Consider the following 20,688-nt stretch of genomic DNA (forward strand, 5'->3'; position numbering starts at 1 on the left):
GAGCAGGGGGTTGTACTAGATGACCTCCTGAGGTACCTTCCAACCCAGATATTCTATGATTTCTTTGTGATAAATATCTTAAGCCTGAAGAAGAAAACTAGGGACGATAGCCAAGAACAAGGAACACCTAGTACTAAATAAAATACATTAATAGGAACACTGAGACAAGCCAACAAAGCAGAACAATCTACAAGTCTCCTCACTAGAAAGATGTACCCTATTCCAGTCTAAGGGATACTCTCTCACTAAAAAGGGGGGAAGGTTAGAAACCACTGCAGATCTATTTAGAAAATACTACCCCTCTACCTTGATATAACGCTGTCCTCGGGAGCCAAAAAAAAATCTTACTGCGTTATAGGTGAAACTGCGTTATATCGAACTTGCTTTGATCCAGAGTGTGCAGCCCCGCCCCCCCAGAGCATGCTTTACCATGTTATATCCAAATTCGTGTTATATCGGGTCACATTATATCGGGGTGGAGGTGTATAAGGAAGAATTCAGGGATCCCTGAGAGTTCCCCTTCTGTCTTCAGGAACAACTCCCTACTAGTTTACTAGATACTTACTAGCCAGAGGCTATAAAAGATTAGCCCCTGGGAGAAGTAAAAGCAACCTCCAAGTGCCAGGGATTTTGACTTCTCACCAGGGTGTTGTCCACAGATAGTAGGGCCTCATTTTAGTTTAGCAGTTTAACAATTAAAGTTGTACGATAAAGTTTTCAAAGTGCTATATATGAGGAAGTGGATGGGAAGGGTTTGAGAGAGTTTGGGAGCTGGTGGCTGAGAGAGAGTGGAAGGTTCTGATCGGATAAATTAGGGTACTGAGAAAGAAAGAAAGAAAGAAGCCAGGAAAGGAAAGAAAAGAAGATAAAACAAGTGTAAGAGAAGCATGGTAACTAACATTCTTTAAATGCATAATAGAAAGTTGACAGGTACTATAATTAAATACAGTACAAGATAGACAGCAGGCAACAGTTTATTCCTTTAAACACCAAGGGCATGACCTTGAGGGTGTGGCCCAGCAAATATTTTTCACCCCACTCATCTGCTAGCCTGAAAATTAAGTTATTAGGTAAATTGTCTTCTTAGAGTAAGTTTTTTAAAGTAGGAACATGTCTATCTTTGTACAGTCCCTATCACAACAGAGCCCTTTTCTTGATGGGAATGTCTGGATACTACCATAATAAAAATGGGTAAGTATTTTCCTGGGGTGATGCCTGATTTTAAGACAGACTAACACCTTTAAGATCAAAAGGATCACAGACAATAACTGATGGGGCAAGAGAGAGGACAAAAGACAGCGCGAGTCTGACATACTTGGTCAGAAGGGACGCCAAAACGCTAGTCTAGACGCAATAAATTGATCCCTGAGCGCTCTCCCGTCAACTCCTGTACTCCAGCTCGGCAAGAGGTGCAGGCAGAGTCGATAGGGGAGCAGCAGCAGTCGACTCACCATAGTGAAGATACCACAGTACGTAGATCTAAGTATGTCGACTTCAGCTAGGTTATCCATGTAGCTGAAGTTGCGTAACTTACATCCCTCCCCACCCCCGCCCCCCCCAGCGTATACCAGGCCAAAGTATATCATTTTTATCTAGCTCTGCTTTTTTCTGAGTGTAAGACTTGATATGTTTTGCAAACAGGTTTAATCTCTTGCTCTCTCTTTTTTAAATACAGTAGACCACTTAAATATCAGATTTGTGAATTTCCACGCAAAACATCTCAACCTTCAACCTCTGCCGAGAGATATAGTGAAGAAGGGTGTCCTGGAGTCTGCATCGACTGGGATTCTTGCTAAAAAATACACAGGCTAAGCAGCCCTCTTCCACAAGGCACTTAGTTCCATGGCTGAAATCCACAGGTATGCATGGAAAACACTTATTGAGAAGAGAGTTTAAAGGTCCAATCACCTGGCCACTCCTAAAGTACTGAGAGAATTCATGTACCTGAAAGGTATGCTGTGTTCTACATGGCAGTTTCCAACTCCACTGTTGTACTCTCCCTACAAGCACAGAACTCCCACTACCATCAAAGGGAGTTCTGGGCCTCCCAGGAAATCTACATAGAACAGCAGCCCTGAAAACTGTCATACAAGAGGAGAATTTTGCCCTTTGTCCATAAGAAATCTACATCTTTGATTGCCTAATGAACTGGATTTCAGATGTAAGAATTAAGATTGGAGAAGCGGGGTGAGGGGACATTAGTCCTATACAATGCCAAAAGAAGTTTGAACCCTATGAATATCATAAGGCAGAAATGTACTGTCTAACAGCTGTAAAAGGACACTCATTGCCAGTATACCCTTCTATTACTGCACAAATACTGCTGTTGCAGCTTTTGAATGTATCAGAGGGGTAGCCGTGTTAGTCTGAATCTGTAAAAAGCAACAGAGGGTCCTGTGGCACCTTTGAGACTAACAGAAGTACTGGGAGCATAAGCTTTCGTGGGTAAGAACCTCACTTCTTGCATCTGAAGAAGTGAGGTTCTTACCCACGAAAGCTTATGCTCCCAGTACTTCTGTTAGTCTCAAAGGTGCCACAGGACCCTCTGTAGCTTTTGAATGGCATCTTGCCAAGTCTGAAACAGAAATGTGAAAGAAAAAAAAAAATCTTAGCAAGTGACATTCAAGTACAAAACAGAACCTACAGGAATTAGCTTGGATTTCAGGTGTTGCCTTGCTCATGGCTTTTGATTTATTAGTTTAAAGTATGCACATTCTGTTTGGTCAGAGAATAAGAACCATTACACTGTTATTGGACAAGTCAAATACTGTGCCTGGCAAGAGTACTCGGAGGATAGCTATCCAATAAACAGGATTAGTTAAAAAGAGATTATCCAGGGATCATACGGTGACTAGATACCGTAATTCAATAAAAAGCAGGGAAACAAATAGGAAGAGGCATGGAAGGAAGTTGAGGGTGGTGCAGGGAGGAGGTTGATAGTGTGTGTTCACTGAGGGATATATAGCAAGTTACAGCATCACAGATGGTAATGTTTGAGGGACCACTTGTAGCTGGGGATACAGGAGGACACTCTGAAAACCTAAATTAAAAATGTCTTTAATATTCCAACATTGTGGTCTTGTAAAATAGCTACTTAATACCATATGATCAGGGCTGCACCATTGCTTGCTAAGCTTGATTCTAAGATGTTGACATTGTGCCAATGGACACTGTTCACTATAGACCCTTGAACAATGGAGGAAAGTATTCTCATATATCCTTGTGCTGTCAAAAAAAGCAGAGTGAATGCCTCAGCCAACCCCAGACAAAACATGATGGAATTATTGTGGGAGAGGGAAGGGAAGAAGAAAATGGAATTAGGACTCCAGTAACAGTCTTTATGTCAGGTTTCAGAGTAGCAGCCGTGTTAGTCTGTATCCGCAAAAAGAACAGGAGTACTTGTGGCACCTTAGAGACTAACGCTGCTCAAAACATAACCCTAGAGCTGGAAGTTTAGTTAAAACAAACAACTTAAAAAAAAAAAAGTGCCAAAAATTTGCTTACCATTTTGAAAAATGGTAAACACACTTCTGTAATAATGTGCCCTGTCATGATCTCTTTTCCAGAAAGGTACAGGAGAAATCAAACCTATCTGCAGAAGGGCAATGATAGTGCGCGCCAGTTGTGGTATACCTATCAAAAACTAAGATTGTTTAAGCCAGTAAAGTGGTTAAAAAAAAGCAAGAAGGGACTTGACTGGAATTCATTCAAAGTAATAAAGGCCAAAATGAATGAGCATTTCCTCCTTTTTTGTTTTCTTCATCAAGTGTCCTCAAATTATGTAAATGATTGGTCGAAGTTTGGAACCAAGAAAGAGAAATACTGCTTGGAGCAGCACGTAGTCAGCTTGTGAAATTTACTGCCACAGAAGTTCAGAGTCCAGGACTATGGTTGAATTTAAGGGGGGCTAAATACTTTTATCACCAACATTTGTTGCTATGCAAGATAATAAAATAGCCTGATCTCATACTACCAGGTGTAGGGTGATCACCTGTGGGGACCAGGAATTCTCACCCATATGTTTTCTCCCTTTACCACTGTAAAACTGGCTACAGTTATTGGGGTCTTCACCTTTACCAAAAGCACATGATATTGGCTTCTGCAAGAAGTGGGAAACTAAACTAAACAAACAAATAGTTTGATTTGACATGGGATTTTCCATGTCAAAATTCTGAATTCAGTCAGTTACCCCAGTGAAAACTGTCCACCCAACAGTGGAGTAACTACAGAAATATTTTCATCTGTAAATCTCCTTATGCAGACAATGGCTGTGCTTTTGAGATAATGTTTCATCAGAGACCTCTGCTCCAGGATGCATCAAACACTGCAACTTCTTGTATTCTGCAGTAATCATACAGGTTACTTTTCTCCACAGGCAGGAGACAGCATGAATCAACTTGTTGGAAAAACTGACTCAACTCAACACAACTTGGGGAAATGCTTAGTGCAATCATATCGAAACTTTAAATGTACAATTTGTAGTAAAGACCACTGAGGAACTTGCTCCGCTTAAAAATTACCTAGAGTTTCCCAAAGACTTATCAGCCTGTTACATTCTCCACCTAAGTTTTCCATTTCTCTCCCTCCCCATCTCACTCCTGGGGTGCACGAGTTTAATAGAAGCTTACAATTACATTTGCAAGTAATAGATTTTTGGATCAAGTTGTTGTGGGAGGCTTTCAATGAAAATGTGGGTGTACACAATGAAGTATACAGTCACCACATTTTAACATTTGCCAAGCTTTTGAAAACTGAACAGCCCCTTCAAAAAAAAAAACAACTAGTCATACACACACCCTGCAACCGTGCCAGGTGGTGTATAAATTAAGATGTCAGCTTTTAACATTTTCCAAGCTCCCTTAGCTAGTTTTTTTATGCCCCACACTTCGGAAAAATGCTGCTTTATGGGAAAACCCTGAACTTGCAAATGTGCTGCAGCCCTCCTGTGACCCCTAGAAGTTAGGATTTCATATACAGGATGGGCATTCACAGAGGTCCACTGGTGAAGCCTCTGGCACTAAACAAGGGTAATTTTCTGGTTTCCCCAAAATTTAGTTTCTGCAAGCTGAAATGCAGCAGTTTACCTTTCCTTTCAGTATGTGGGGACAAATACTTTGGTACAGTGAATAATTTGTCTTCATCATGCAACACCACAAAACAGACAAGAATTTCAAAAGAATCCAGATATTCAAAAAGCACTATGAAGTTATCATTTCTATTCAAAAGAGTGTCATATTTGTACAAAGAAGCCAATTATACTGAAACCCAAGTTTTAAAGTTTGGATAGACAAAGTTTTACTATTTTAATGCATCTACCCCAAAATGCAATGATTTATGGGATAAACACGGTCCTTTGGTATAGAAGAGTCTGCTCCAAAAAGGAAGACACTAAAGACTAACCAGCCATCTAAAAAGCAGAAGACAGAGCTCAACTCATCTTATAGCTATTCTGTGTTCTGAAAAGCAGTCTTCATGCTTCAGAACAAGGTACCCCAGGCTAAAACACCTCTCTGAAGCTTTGCTACACAGATCTTAGGGCTTGTCTGTAATTACCTGGGGAACTGACGCAGAGCGATTGATCCATCAGAGGTCAATTTAGCCAGTCTAGTGAAGACCCACTAAATCAACCACCAATTGCTCTCCCATCAACTCCGGTACTCCACCGGAACGAGAAGCATAAGGTAAGTCAATGGGAGAGTTTCTCCCATCAACCCAGCGTGTTGTAGACACTGCATTAAGTCAACCTAAGGTAAGTCGACTCCAGCTACATTATTCACGTAGCTGGAGTTGCTTAACTTAGGTCGACTTAGCCCCATAGTGTAGACCTGCCCTAAGGTTCCACACCCACTAGTCTGACATTAAGAGATAATGAGATTGTGTCTATGCTGCAGGGACTACAGCATCATAGTTATGGCACCATGGCTATGCAGTCATAGCCCTGGAACATAGACATGGCCTACAGCGATGTAAGGGGTTTTTCCTGTCACTGTAAGACCACTGCCTCTCTGAGTGATGGTGGCTAGGTCGAAGCATTCTTCCATCGACCTAGTTGTGTTTACACCAGGGATAAGGCCAACATAGCTATGGCTCTCAGGGATACAGATTTTTTACACCCCTGAGCAGTGGCGTTGGGACAGTTTTTATAGTGGGGGTGCTGAAAGTCATTGAACAAAACTATAAACCCTGTATATGATGCAAACTACTTCAAGGCAAGGGGTACTGCCACACCCCCAGCATCCCTGTCCCTGAGTCCTATAGCTATATCAACCTAAGTTTTAAGCAAAGACAAAGTCTGACACCATAGGAAAAAGGAGGTTTAATATACATTGGACAAATGCCAGATGTCTATATAATCAGAAAGCAGAATTACTTAAATTAGCTGCTGTTTAATAGTGTGTAACAGATGTACGTTATACACATATCTTTACAAATATGGATGATCGTGTGAGAACTGTAAAATTGTGAAAGCAAAAATGTTAAAAATGGCAAAAAACATACTGAATGTCAAGTAGAATTTATAAATAAATATAGTCCCAAAATCAGAACTAAGAAGGTGAACTGAAAGAGGAAAAAAGGGCCAAATGTGGAGTATTCAGAAGACTAAGGAAACTGCTGATCTGTTAAAAAGGTATTTCACTTTGCTTCTGTCTGAAGCAGGGAGACAAGAAAGATGGATCTGACTCAGGAATCAGATTTTTGACAATATAGGAATAAATGTTAAGGAACAGGAGAATATTAGCTGTGAAAAGGCCAAATATATTGTAAGACTTCTCAAAGAAAGCTGCTTCCAATGTTTTGGCACAACCTAAAACACAGTGTACCACAGTCCAAGAAAAACACAACTGATAAAAGTTAAAGTATATAGAAAAAAAATAGAAATTTAAATACAGGGATTCAGCCAAATGACTAAATAGATTCATGGATTCCCAGGCCAGAAAGGACCATTATGATCATCTAGTCTGACTTCCTCTATTACATGGGCCACAGAACTGTGCAAAGTAATTCCGAGAACATATCTTTTAGAAAACATCCAATCGTCAGTGAAGGAGAATCCACCACAATCCTTGGTAAATTGTTCCAATAGTTAATTACTCTCACCATTAAAAATTTACACCTTGTTTCCAGGCTGAATTAGTCTAGCTTAAACTTCTAGTCATTGTATTGTTTTACACCTGTCTCTGCTAGATTGATGAGCCCATTATTAACTATTTGTTCCCCACTTAGGTACTTCTAGACTACAATAAAGCCACCCCTTAACATTCACTTTGTTAATCTAAACAGAACAAACTCTGAGTCTAGCATTATAAGATATGTTTTCTAACCCTTTAATCATTCTTGTGGCTCTTCTCAGAGCCCTCTCCAATTTATCAGCATCCTTCTTGAATTGAGGACACCAGAACTGGACACAGTACTCCAACTGCAGTCAGACCAGTGCCAAATACAGAGGTAAAATAACCTCACTGCTCCTAGACCAGATTCCGGTTTCTGCATTCCAAGATCACATGGCTTTTTTAGCCACAGCGTCACACTAGAGGCTCACGTTCAGTGATTATCCACCGGGACCCTCAAATCTTTTTCAGAGTCCCTGCTTCCCAGAGTAGAGACCCACATTGTACAAGTATGGCCTACATTCTTTGCAGCTGGATGTATACATTTACATTTAGCCATATTAAAACACATTATTTGCTTGCACTCAGTTGGAGTCAGTGAAGATAGCTTCTTGCCTCTTTCAGACTAACCAGAAAGTGAAGATCCTGGAGGAAAGGGGCTGTATTTAGAGGAGTTAGCTTTGAGTCTCATAATACATTACACTTAAAATGATAATTGACATCCATGGCAATGATTTGAGCCAAACTATAAAAATAGCAATCTACAGAAGACCAAATTCGATAGGGAGTCTGAGGTATTGTCATGATAATACCAAGCATCATAGCTCTCTGCTCAGACCAAAATCATTAATCTTATATACAAAAATCATTTATGTATCCATACAAATTTTATTCATGTCTATTGTAGCAATGGAAAAATAGGGCTTGTCTTCACATACAGCGCTGTCCAGGGAAGTGATCTTGCATCCTTTTCCTCTTCCCTGAGTAATCTTACCTTCTGTTCCTTCCACCAGTCTCTTTCTTTCCAGCAACAGAGTGAGCAAGTGAGTTAGTGTAAACAAATTATGCTGTGCAACTTTAGCTATGGTCTTGCAACTGCTCCATGATTTTATTTATAAATTAATTATCTAGTGAATGGATTAGAGTAGACATAAGCCAACTAGACAGTTGATTTTAGGCAGAGTTATAGAAAAACCCCTTGGAAAAAATGCTAATGTTTCTCTTCACACACACCTCTACACTGAAACCACCCTGTAATGGGAAACTGAGAAATCAGTGGAAGGATAAAAAATTAACACAAGCTATGTTTGTTCTATAAGGCATTGTCAGCCCTAAGACAGAGTGCCATGTTCTTGCTTTGGTTTCTGTTTCAAAGCATGATTATTATTGCCCTTGAAAGGACAAAACAAAGGGCAATGAAGATATAGCTTTCAGGAATTTGTCACAAATAAAGCCTAAAAGATTTAGGCTTTATCTTGCTCAGGAGGCAGTTCTGAAGATTTCAGAATTATATAGGTAGTTGGTGAAGGGTTCAAAAGTCAGGACAATGCTCTTTTCACAATAACTTAACACGGTGTGTAGCCTCAGGGATGCAGTTGACTCTAAACATTGTTTTTGCCCACACAGTATAGTTGATATTCCAGAAGTAAAGGTAGCAGTTAATGTTTTACCCTTTCATTGACTTAGGCTGAAACATGCTTGTCTTCCTATAACCTGATCATCCTGGTTATCTACAGTATAGATACAGCTTCCTAGACCCGCATGTATAGCCAGCTTCACCAGGAACACTTCTTCCCAGCTAGGTGTGGTAGGGCGTGCCGGAGTGCATTGCTTCAGGGGCTCCTGGTGCTGCTCTCTGTGTGCATTTCCCATGTAGAGAGACTACACGAGAACTGCCCAGATTTTCTGAGAATGTATGGACACATCAGTAGGCAGCGTGGTGGGCATGGATGCACAAATGTGACTGTTGTGAAAAGAGAAGCTGTGCGGGCACAGCTCAGCCTTGTTTGTTGTAGCTGATTCAAATTATGATGTCATGAATGGATTATGAAGCTTGGTTACAGTTGCTGTGTAGACAGGCTTTAAAGAATAAGGGAAAGTGAGAAAATTAATCAGAATTATCACTAAAATAATGAACATGAAAGACACTGTCAAAGCCAGTAGAGCAGATCATGTAAATAAGTGTATGGCTAGACATTTTTTATAGGCAGAAAAGTGATGAAAGAGTGACGAAGAAGGAAAATGGTGGACACAAACCTAAAGTTGCTAGGCTTGTTGGTCAGTGTTAGTTTCCTGTCCAGAAAAAATATATTTTTGATGTGAACAAGAAATTCTGATCACTGTAACAAACAGAGCTGCCTTTCCTATAATCAGGAACTGATGGATGCAATGAACTGTGCTCCTCACATGACAAGTAAAGCTTAGCAGAAACTAAAAAGCCATTGTACAAGTATGGACTGATGGACAGATCTGCTGCCCTAGTCTGAGACAAACAATTCAGAGCTGGTGCCAGCAAGCAGCATTTGTGGTCAGGAAAGAATAAATGTTATAAGCCTGTGGTTCAAGAAAAAAAAATACACAATTAGACTTCCATGGTAAACATCTGCTACTTAAAGATTCACTTGTAACACTTTAAATACAATATAAAAAGTAATATGAAATGTAACATAACATTTAAAGTGGAAGCAAAGAAAAGCCACTTATCTCATCAATATTTTACTGAAATGAATGGCATAAATCCAAGTAATAGTGTAAGTTATATGAAATTAAATGTTTACTTCCTCATCTCAGTACATGCCAGTTTGGGTTAAACCCTTCAAAGCATCACCATCAGCAACATCCATAAGAACTGTGACACTAACAAAAGAAGTCTCCCATGCCATATATTCCTCAACAGCCAGAGCATCATTTGAGCTGAAGTTCATCGCCTTAATTCTACAACAGGAGTTCTAACCCTCTGGGTAGAGAGCAAGAGGAGTTATTCTTCCAACCACAGAGTGCTACTTTTCTCCTCAAGGTAGTGAACAGAAGGGAGGGGAGTGGAGATCCTTTGAGGTAACAATAGAATTAGCATCTCATTTAAATCATTGCAAAAGTGGCACAAAGGGTACAAGGATGTGGCTGGATTTTAGATCATAGGAGGAAAAATTTAAGACTCCTGATCTATAGTTTGATATTACATAAAAACAACAAGCCAGCTTCATTTACTGCAAGCTTTACTGTAACCTGACAAACCAAACCAACATAAACAATATCCCCATCTGTTGGACAGGTTTTTGGTGTAGTAATTTAAACTAAAGGTTAATAAATCCAGAGAAACTAGAGGTCCATGCAAGAGGTTTGTATTCCTACCAACTAGAAATGTGATGTGTCATTCAAGTAGCTACCATTAATGAAGCATAGCCACTGAGGTAAAATTCTGTTTTAGTAAAAAGCATACACAATCCTGAGATGCAGTGGAGTGGATGCAGTGCCCGGACTGACTGACTGTTGTTTTAACTTGCAATACCCATCACCTGGAAGGATGAGAAACACAAACTTTGGACAGTGTGGAGCCACCAGGAATGTGCCATCTGCTGATTGAGTCAGCAGCAGCAGGATGAAACAGCTCCCATAAACTAACATAGGAATTAATTCCTATAAGAATGGACTCTAAAGATTGAGGACTTTGAGTCTCTGGTTCTGCTGCCAGCCTCCAGGAGCATCAGGTGCACCTGACACAGACTTGGCTCCATCCTCATGACCAAGATACCTGGCCAGTAACTTGGCATGAGCAACTTCTAGGCTGGTAACTATAACACCAATACAGAACTTGAATGAATGTGTGTGTAAGGAATAAGTAGTGATAGGAATAAGTAGTCAAACAATGTTGTTTACTTTTACTCTTTTGCTTTATCATTATATTTACAATAAATGTGGCATCTTTGCCTTATCCCTCTTAATAAGATCCTGCTGGTTTTTATTCTATTGGTACAACATTCTCATGGAAGTTATACAATTACTCAATAACACATACACAAATGCATCTGAATACAATGTACACCAAAGGTATTAACCCTAATTCAATAAGGTTAACTTAATTCAATAACATTTATCTTAATTCCATAGAGTTTGTTCAGGATATTGTCAATCTCTCACAGATGCTTACTCACCATGTGAAATATTTTGAGATCTATGGATGAAAAGTGCTAAGTATGATCAATTTCATGATATTCCCCTACATTAATATTTCACTGTTCTCCACAGAACACTAAGTATTTCACAATACTGAAAGGAAAATAGGAGCACTACCCCAAAGAGCTCACAAACTAATTTCAGACATAACATTGAAGGGAGGCAACACAAGCAGTGTAGAAGGGGAAGGACAAAGGCAATATCAGTAAGATATTGTTACTCAGTGTCACTATGCTACTAATGCACATAGCATGCGAGATATCAAAGTATATAGGTGCCTAGTTTGCCAATTTCTTGTAGGTGTCATGAAGTGGAACTTTGATGGAGCATGGTAGCCTTGCGAACCAGCTTAAGACAGGTTCCATCTACAAAGACAGTGTGGAATTAAACATGGACCACCTTTGTACATCTGCAGAGAAACAATGCCAGCACCACCACCAATGCTATAGGAGACTAGGGGGCCCGACTGCCACCTGTTAGGGTAGTGGAGGAATAGCCACCACCATTTGGAACTAGAAACACTAGAAGCCCCATGAAAGCTCTACACGCATGAAGGGGTCCCTCCAATACTACCTCTTCTGGGATGGGAGAGATTCTCTGCAAGCGTAGGGGATTCCAACAGATGTTAGCTGGGACAGTGGCAGTATACCACTTCACCAGAATCCCTCAGAATCCACCCCCCACCCATGTAAGGGCCCTCTGCTTGATAAGGTGGTCACCCATACAAGAGCCTTCTGTCAGGGAGATAGGCAGAGGGCTATCACTCCTTTTCAGGCTGGCCAGGGCCTCTCCAGTCCTCAACGCACCTCTCCCTGTTTCTGCATGGGCTGGGGTCCAGTCCAGGAGGAGGGACACCTCAGCCCTCCATCACCCCAACAGAGGACTATATTTAGGGGCAACGAATGTATTTACAGTGCAAGAGGGTTGCCCAGCATTAATTTCATTTGGGGCTGGGGGAGGGGGGAGAGGGTGTGGCAGGTACAGCATTAGTTAATTTATTTACAGGCATCATAGTATTCATTTTTCACCCCCCTGAAACACACACACACACACACACACACTTAGATAATTTGTGCAGGGGAGGGGACATTAATTGGGAACTCACAGTTCAGCTAGCAATAGACCAAGGACTGTTGTGATACCTGACCACTGGGAGATGGGGCGAGTGGCATAGGGCACTGATGCATTTCAATCTAGTAAGTAGACTTTGGGCACAGGTGTTGGGGTAATTTTTTCAAGCCTTGCTGAAGCAGAAGTGAGTCATGTATGGCCACAAAGGTTGGGACAGCAAAGTGGCAAAGGCACAGAAAGAAGGGCTGTCCAGTGTTGGAAGGTTCCCAATTATCACCTGAATATAATTTACAACAAAACATTTTCCCCAACAGTCGATTTAGAACACAGCCCAGCTACTTTAAACTTCCCAGGCCTAAACATTTTAACTCCCATTACCTTAAAAAAGATTCTTACTTTAGGAACCTCAGCAAGCACATGAAATAGGTTTGAAATCTTTAAACAAGCTACTTCTCAGTTTTAAAATCATGAGTCTTCAACCCATTTCCAAACAACCATAAGTAGTGAGATTACCCACTTGAAGATATTTTGGTCTGGAGCCCCATCATCTGGGATTCTTATCAAATTAGATATTTCTTAATTGACATAATTGCATTTTCAACTCAATTAATCACTTCATCTCTATTTAATTCCTCATCTAGATGACATTAAATGGTCAGAGAGGAAAAGAAGTGGATAGAGAAGGGAAAATTCCTATTTGAATGCTTGATTCTAACCCTTGTGTTAACAGGGACCAAGTATGTGATATGAGAATTCCTCTGACCTTGTTTACACTTCTCCACACCAATGTATTAACAGTGAAACAATGTAACAGGTGAGATACTTGATACATCAGTAGATGAGACATATAAAATACAATATAAAAGTGTCATACATGTAACAGTTTTAAAACACAGCATGCACTATATAATAGAACAAAAGGTCCATTTTGTCAGTCTCTTCCTAATCTTACACAACAGAACTCATGTCAATTATTTTTGCTACTATCCTCTTTTGCAGTTACAAATCTTCTGCGTGTCAATGTGCAAGTGTATTAACTCATTTTCAATAAAGACATTAAGCATAACAGGCACTTAGAGACACCCCTGGAGTTTTTCCAGTGTGTTTTTGTTAAGCAATATGTACCCTTCAAGGAATTCAGTTATATAAGCAAACTTTGGCTTCTCTTTCAGTTTACTTGACCTGTGAGTCTTGTTATCCAGAAATGCAGTCTTCACCTTTAAAAACAGTCTTAAAATATAAGCTTGGTAATTTAAGTACAATGTCCTTTTATCAGGCTCCGGCATGCAACAAAGGTGAAAAGTTATTTCCTCTAGACCAACTCATGTAATTTAATGGCATCAAAAGTCTTCAGAAAAATACTGATACTCAGACATTTGTAGCTGGCCCGCATCCCATTAGCGCAGGTGCAGTTCCCATCACACGGGACGGGTACAAGTCCTCATTTGGCAACTATCCCAATTCCCCATCAAAAGTTGTTCATCTCTCCTTACGCCAACCTTGTCTAGTCCACCCTAGAAAAATTAGCATCCATGTTACTCCAGGCATAGTTGCCGAACAGATTTAGATGACAGTGGTAAGAACGTGATTCCTGTCTCTATTACAGCTTCCATCACTACCACCATTGGCAAAGCTACCCAGTGGTATCTTGCAGCCACAAAGTTTACCAGTGTACATAAGACCCAATGAGGCAGGACAATGGTATAAGTACTAGTATAGACAAAGCTCAAATGTTTTACCCACCCCTCCCCGCGCCCCCTCCTGAAAATCTGAATACCTGCCTCCTGTTTAACTAGCAACTCAATACCAATACAATACAGCATTTCATAGATTCACAGATTCTAGGGCTGGAAGGGACCTCGCGAGGTCATCAGGTCCAGTCCCCTGCCCTCATGGCAGGACCAAATACTGTCTAGATATCCCTGATAGACATTTATCTAACCTACTCTTAAATAAATTTACCTGAATCTATATTTAAATTATACAGCCATAAACCACCACCAGGCCAAGTCCACCAAGAGCATTAGTGTAAACCAAATGATTAAAATGTTAGCAGTTGCCAATGGCCTGAATACACTAATACTCCAACAGTGGCTGCCACGAGTGATAATGTGATGGTGGGAGGTTTTGTGGAAAATACTACTCAGACAAAGCCTTGTTGAAAGTTACTGTAACACACGTACTCATTTCCTCACACCACTACACCTACCTTCTGTTAGCTTCAGCTGCATAACTGTGCTTCAGGTAGCACAGATTCATTTTCAGTAGCTTCCTACTCTGTAGACCAGCACTTTATCTACAGTAGCATTAGTTCCCCTCCACCCTCCAATCAATAATACCCCTGTTCAGCCTCTTGCATTGCACTTTTACCAGCAGCCATCAATGCTTTGCTGATCAGAGACAGGCATCTGACTCTTTCCCCCACCAACAGATGTCAATTAGGACACGGGGAGGCATAATGGTTGTATTATGCACTCCCACAACTGGTTAGGCCCTTTATGCTAGTCTCTTGCTCCCTGGGCTGGGAGCGCTGTGCAGCCAACATGCTCACCTCCGGAGAGGATATGTCTTGGGTCTACGGTGACCAGATGTCCCAATTTTATAGGGACAGTCCCGATTTTTGGGTCTTTTTCTTATATAGGCTCCTATTACCCCCCACCCCCGTCCCGATTTTTCACACTTGCTGTCTGGTCACCCTACTTGGGTCTTTTGATAACAACAAAGTTACAGTTGAAAGGATGCTGGCTACAATATGGAACCTCTCAAGAATCTGAACATGGACATTGCCTGGGAGGGTGTACTTAAGAGTCAGATTAGGGGCTTTGAAGACTAATGTGTTTAGGGAAGGAGGTGGAGGGACTTAAGTAGAGAAGATGTAGAACGGTTAGTTGGCTTCCACAAAGCTTTAATGTGTAGTTTTGCTGACACTGAAATACCTTGTACAATACCTTAGGCATTATGTCTATATTTAAAAAAAATGCCTCAACACCAATGCCTTTCAGTCATCGAGACCATCCTGTCTGCTCTTTCACCTGATTAAAATCTAAATTAGTTAAGTAACACAAGGATTAATAAATTATTCAGGACAGATACCTAGTCTTCTCACATTTTTAAAAGGATTGCACCCCTCTATGGCTCTGCATAAATGGAATATAATGGCTTGCCTCCCCACACTCACTCAGAAATTTCCCCTTAAATTCATATGTATTATTCCATTTTTTAAGTGTAGGTAGTTTAGGGCTGGCCAGAAAATGAGCTTTCCTGTTTGCAAAAAAATTCAGGTTTCAGAAATTGTTTTAATTTTAATACAGAATGAAATAAAGACTGTTTGAATTTTTTCCATGAAAAACCAAGATCTCTCTCTTACATACCCATACACAGAATAGCCAGTGGTCAGGACAGTCCCTAGGATGTGGGAGACTCAAGTTCAAACTTCTGCTCTGCCTGATTTGCTGTCTGGCCTAAAGAATATTTAGTAAGTCCCTGTTCTGCCTGATTCCCATATCTCAGGTGAGTACCCTAACTATTGAGCTTATCTGGTATGTCTCTCTTGTTTTGACCAAAAATTCCATTCTAGACTGAAGAAACCTTCCCAATGAAATTCTCATAGAAATGGATTTATTTCCACAGAAAGTTTCAGTTTTGAATAACTGGAATTTTGTGGCAGAAAAACACTTAATCAAAACATTCTCAACCAGCTCTAAATCTAGATTGCCAAAATACTGTTCATATCCAGTCACCTCTACTGAAACCCTACCTCATCTGATACTAATGCACAGTGGTGCTTCCTTAAGATCAAAATCTCTGTGTTGTTCTTATTCACGGAACATGTTCAATCTGGAATTTGTTTCTTCCCATCCAAATACATTATGGATTAGTATTATATCACATGAGGGGGAAATGCAGCAGAAATCTTCTTACACCATAATAGGGTTTAGCCCTCCCTCAGGAGCAGTTTATCTAACTCTTTCAGGGGCACCTTTGGGGATATTTTACAAACGATTACAATTCCCTTATGATTAACACTTCGACTTCTGGGAACAATTCTTCCCTGCTTTCCATTCTATATTCCCTCTTTCTCTACTTATGTGTCAAGCAAGCAAAAGGAGGAAGTCAGCTGCTGCTGAAGTTAAAGAGGATGCAGTAGTCATGGTAATGAGAAATTGCATCACACTTTTGAGTGGTTGTAATCAAGAAAAAGCTTGAAGTGAAAGTCTATGCTCCCTTCCACCCTCCCCCCGCCCATTTGCTTTCACTTAATTACATTCCATAAAATGAAAGAACCTTCAGACATTACCAAACCAGCACATTTTCCATTCATATGGCAATATATTGTAGATCTATAATAAATCCCCAGTAATAGTCAATCTGGGAAATTTCCCCTCTGACGTTCAGTTTATCCACCAGCATGATGCACCGCTTTGCGCTTTCACAGCTCCGTCCATTTGAGGATCTCAGCATGCTTTGCAAGCGCTCATTAATCTCACATCGATGGGAATGAGGTGCGGATTCTAACCACCGTGCTATAGCGGGGACTTAAACCAAGACACACGGAGGCTCTGTGGCTAACTAGAGGCCACGCAGCCAGTCAGCTGAAAAGCCAGAACTCCTGGCTCCCAACCCCAAGACCACGGCTGCCCTCCGGAACTAGGAAATGGTCGCGATCCCCTCAGCCAGCAGGGCGCTGGGGATGAGTCCGAAGTAGCTCTCGGTGCAGGAGCGGTTCCTGGCTACGCGCACCGGCGTGGAAAACCCCCAAGCAGCAGCAGGACACCAGAGGCACCACTTGTTGCGACTCTCCCGGCCGTCGAAAAAGCTCCAGCTACTCCCCAGCCCTCTTCCCCAGGCACGGGAGCCAGCGCTAGCTCCTGGCAGTACGCTCCAGCTCGCCGGGCCTGGACGCAGCACCACCCCGCCGGCGGATGCACCGCGCGCCCTTTCATGTTCGGATTTTTATTTATTTATTTATTGCGTGCAGCCGCGCGGTTGCATGAACCCTGCCTGGAAACAGCACCAGGCTCCCTCCACCACCCGGCCGCCGCCGCTTCCCCCTGCCCGCACCGTCTGTCAGCGGCTCCCAGCCCAACCACCAGCCGCTGCTCCAACAGGCTGCGGCGGGGGCCCAGCTCACCACCACCACCCCACGGGCGCCGCCGCTCCCCAGGCGCGGGCCGGGCAGCACAAGTTGCCGTTCCCCCTGGAGTGGCAGCAGGGACCCGGCCCGGAGGCTCTGGGGAAGTTTGCCCGGCAGGACTTTACCTTCTCCTCACTCCGCGAACAGCTTCGGGCGGCGGCAGCTGGTGCTGGAGGAGGGAGGCGGCGAGGTAGCGGCTGCACCGGCCGGCGCTGTCACGCTGCAGAGGCGGGGAGGGAAGGGAAGGGCCGGGCCGGGCGCCGCGCGGAGGAAGGCGGGGGGAAGAGGGGGAAGTGCGGTCCCCTGAGTAAATTGTGGGCTGATTGTGACGTAACAATAGTGCTGGGGACAAATGAGAAGCTGCCTGGAAAGGGGGGCGCTATGACGTCATGATCGCCAGGACCAATCCAGGAATAATGGAACGTTCGGGACTCGGGAGCCCCACAGGGACAGGAAGAGACGGGGCGGGGAGAAGGGGACGAGACTGACTGGCAGGGGAGCCCTGGGAGCGAAGGGCTGCTGACGGGCAAAGCACCGGCATGGGGACAAGTGAAGCACAATCCCGAGGAACAGTTGGGGTGGCGAGGTCCGATCCAGAGGAGACGGGGGTAGTGGGGTTGGGGGAGGAGTGAATGGCGGGGATGGGGATTGGTTGCGCCCCATCGCGCCCCTCCCCTCTAGCCCCCCCGAGCAAAGCTACACAGCCCGGCCCGGGACCGTTATGTCTCCCATCCAGCCGGGCCCCTCTGCCGCTCAGAGCATGCCCCACGCCGCATGCGGGGCGGGTCCGCGCTGAGCTCACCGCTGTCTGCCGCTGGAAACCCAAACTCTCGGCTCATCACCCCAGTCAGCCGGCGGCCGAGGCAGCCAATCAGGGCGGTTGTGGGGAGGTGCTGCCTAGGCTCCCCCACTCCTCCTCACTGCTAGGGTGACCAGACACTGCCCGCCCCCCTGCTAGGGTGACCAGATAGCGAATGTGAAAAATCAGGACAGGGTGTTGGGGGGGGGGAGAAATAGACTCTTATATAAATAAGAAAAGGCCCCGAATAGCAGGACTGGCTCTTTAAGATTGGGACATCTCGTCATCTTACCCCCTGTAGTGAGAACGGGTGGCAGAGCGGGCCCTGAAATGGTGCAGGCAGGGCCAGTGCAACGGCTAGGTGGACGCCTAGGGCGCCAAGTGGTTGGGGGCGCCAAAAATTGGTGCCCCAAACATTTTTTTTAAACAGCGGAACACAAGGCTGTCGCTGCTCCCGGGCTCCAGAGGGGCTGCCTGCAGCGCAGCCAGTCCCTCCCCCCAGTGGCGGAGCAGGGAAGGGGAGGGTCCAGTGCTAGCAGCTGTGCCTTCTTCCCCGTGCCGCGGGCCGAGTCGGGCTCCCTGCCGCCCCCGGAGCTCTCCTCCGAGTCGGGCACTCCTCCCCCAGCCAGCACCACCCCCTCCAACACCCACTGACCAGCTACCTTCTCCCCTGTGCACCCCCCGCCCCAACAACCCACCCTGTCCTGCCACTTTTGCCTCTGGGCAACCTCCACCCAGCAACCCCCCCCCCAGCCAGTCATGGTCACCTTCACTCCTGCATCAACCTCGGGGACCCCCTCCCACCTGCCATCTCCCTTCTGCCCACTCCTTCCTTGTGCAAACCCCTCCGTGCCACCTTCACCCCCCTGCAACAACCCCGGGCACAGACACCCCCCCCCCCGCCTGTCAGCCCCTTGCAACAACCCCCTCCTGCCCACTTCTCCCTTGTGCCACTCCCTCCCTGCCACTGCACCCCCTGCAACGAGCCCCTTTTGCCTCTGTGCAGTCTTTTCCCTACCACTACACCCCCACCCCCTCCACCTCTTGGCCACCTCCACCCCCTGCAACAATCCCATGCACCCCCCTCTCTGCTACCTTCACCCCCTGCAAGAGCCCCCATATGATCCCCCTCTTTGCAGGCCCCCCCCCTGTGGCCCCTGCACTTTGTGAACATCTGGGCCCTTGGGGGGAACTTGGCCATAGGAAGGTGGGGGCTGGACATCGGAGGGGCGGGCGCAAGGTGGAAGTTTCGCCTAGGGCACAAAATATCCTTGCACCGGCCCTGGGTGCAGGAGGTTGCTGCACTGAGCGTGGCTTGCATTCAGGACACTGCACAAGGGTTAATGACCCATGGGCTCCCACACAGGCAATGTCTGGAGCAAAGGGGTAACATGCAGGGCAAGGCAGGACTTTGGCCCAGCCGGCCAGCCTGGCAATAACCATCCCATACATTCTTTCGTTGTCCCCTGTTGATGTTTTCTGATCACATTAGCACTGCTAAATGAAGAGGGCTTCTGGAACAGCCTGTTATTTAGGTTGCCTGACCCTTCCCTGCAAGTGTCAGGAGCACTTGTACTCTGGTCGCTAGCCCTGCTGACACATCTACACTGCTGTTGTTACCCTTGTTGCCTAGATTAAAACTAGCAAGGGTTTGCCTACCTGCACTACAGTCACACCTTCACTTGCATTGTAGATGTACCTCATAAGACCTTGTTTTCAGTTGCTTATAACTTTGCTGAACTTCAACAGTTTGGACTGAAATTTTGCGTGCCGAGTGTCTGCCTCAGTCTGAATTTTTGGGGAAAATTTTAAGCCAAAACAGTTCACCTGTGTCTGAGAATGAGACTAGAGAAAATATATTATCTCTCTCATGTTAACTAAGTGTGACCCTTTCTTTGAAAAGCTGTAGCCTGTGCACTGAGTGAGGCATAGATCCTGTGGAGAAATATCATGTGATCATATAATTAAAGAGTGTATCATTCATATGCATAAGGGGTTGAATTAAGGTTTCATAGGCAACTATAATTCTGCCATTTTCTAACGTTTGAGTGCTTAACTGTGCAACCTTAATAACATTACAGTAATTTAATGTAGTTTTGTGTAATATAATAAATACAGTTCTAGATAACTATCCTCTTTCTCTCTCTCTCTGTCTAGTTACCCAACTCCTCACAAGAATATCTGAGTGTTTACAAAAATTACAGTATCCACAGTTAAATTATATTCTGGGTTTCTTCCCAGAAATTAGGGTACTTAATAGAGAAATAAAATTCCCCTGCTCCAGGGGTGTTTGCCATCCAAATTAGATAGTCTTTAACACAGGAAATAAGGACAATAAATAAAGGGAGGGAATGGTGAGATAAACTAATAATAAGGCTGTGAGTTTGTCACAGATGTCATGG

General features: G+C 43.8%; 1 protein-coding gene and 1 long non-coding RNA gene across 3 annotated transcripts in view; both read right to left on the minus strand.

The window, feature by feature from the left end:
• The window catches only part of ELOVL5 (ELOVL fatty acid elongase 5), a 51,448-nt gene extending 33,088 nt beyond the window's left edge, over nt 1-18,360 (minus strand). Inside the window, exon 1 of one of the 2 annotated variants that reach the window (XM_065587803.1) lies at nt 18,290-18,360. In XM_065587803.1, the coding sequence (XP_065443875.1) occupies nt 18,290-18,326 (37 nt within the window). In that variant the 5' untranslated portion in view covers nt 18,327-18,360. Of the gene's footprint in view, nt 1-17,612 lie in introns of both variants that reach the window. The other variant, XM_005300220.5, reaches the window with a different exon arrangement.
• On the minus strand, nt 10,981-17,601 carry LOC135982223 (uncharacterized). Its single transcript, XR_010599468.1, has 2 exons — nt 16,651-17,601; nt 10,981-13,867 (listed from the first exon to the last, which is right to left on the minus strand). It is a non-coding gene; the product is annotated as an uncharacterized LOC135982223 (long non-coding RNA).
• Nucleotides 18,361-20,688: the final 2,328 nt, after the last annotated feature.

The sequence above is a fragment of the Chrysemys picta genome, chromosome 3, assembly GCF_011386835.1.
Source record: "Chrysemys picta bellii isolate R12L10 chromosome 3, ASM1138683v2, whole genome shotgun sequence".
Classification (NCBI taxonomy): Eukaryota; Metazoa; Chordata; order Testudines; family Emydidae; genus Chrysemys; species Chrysemys picta.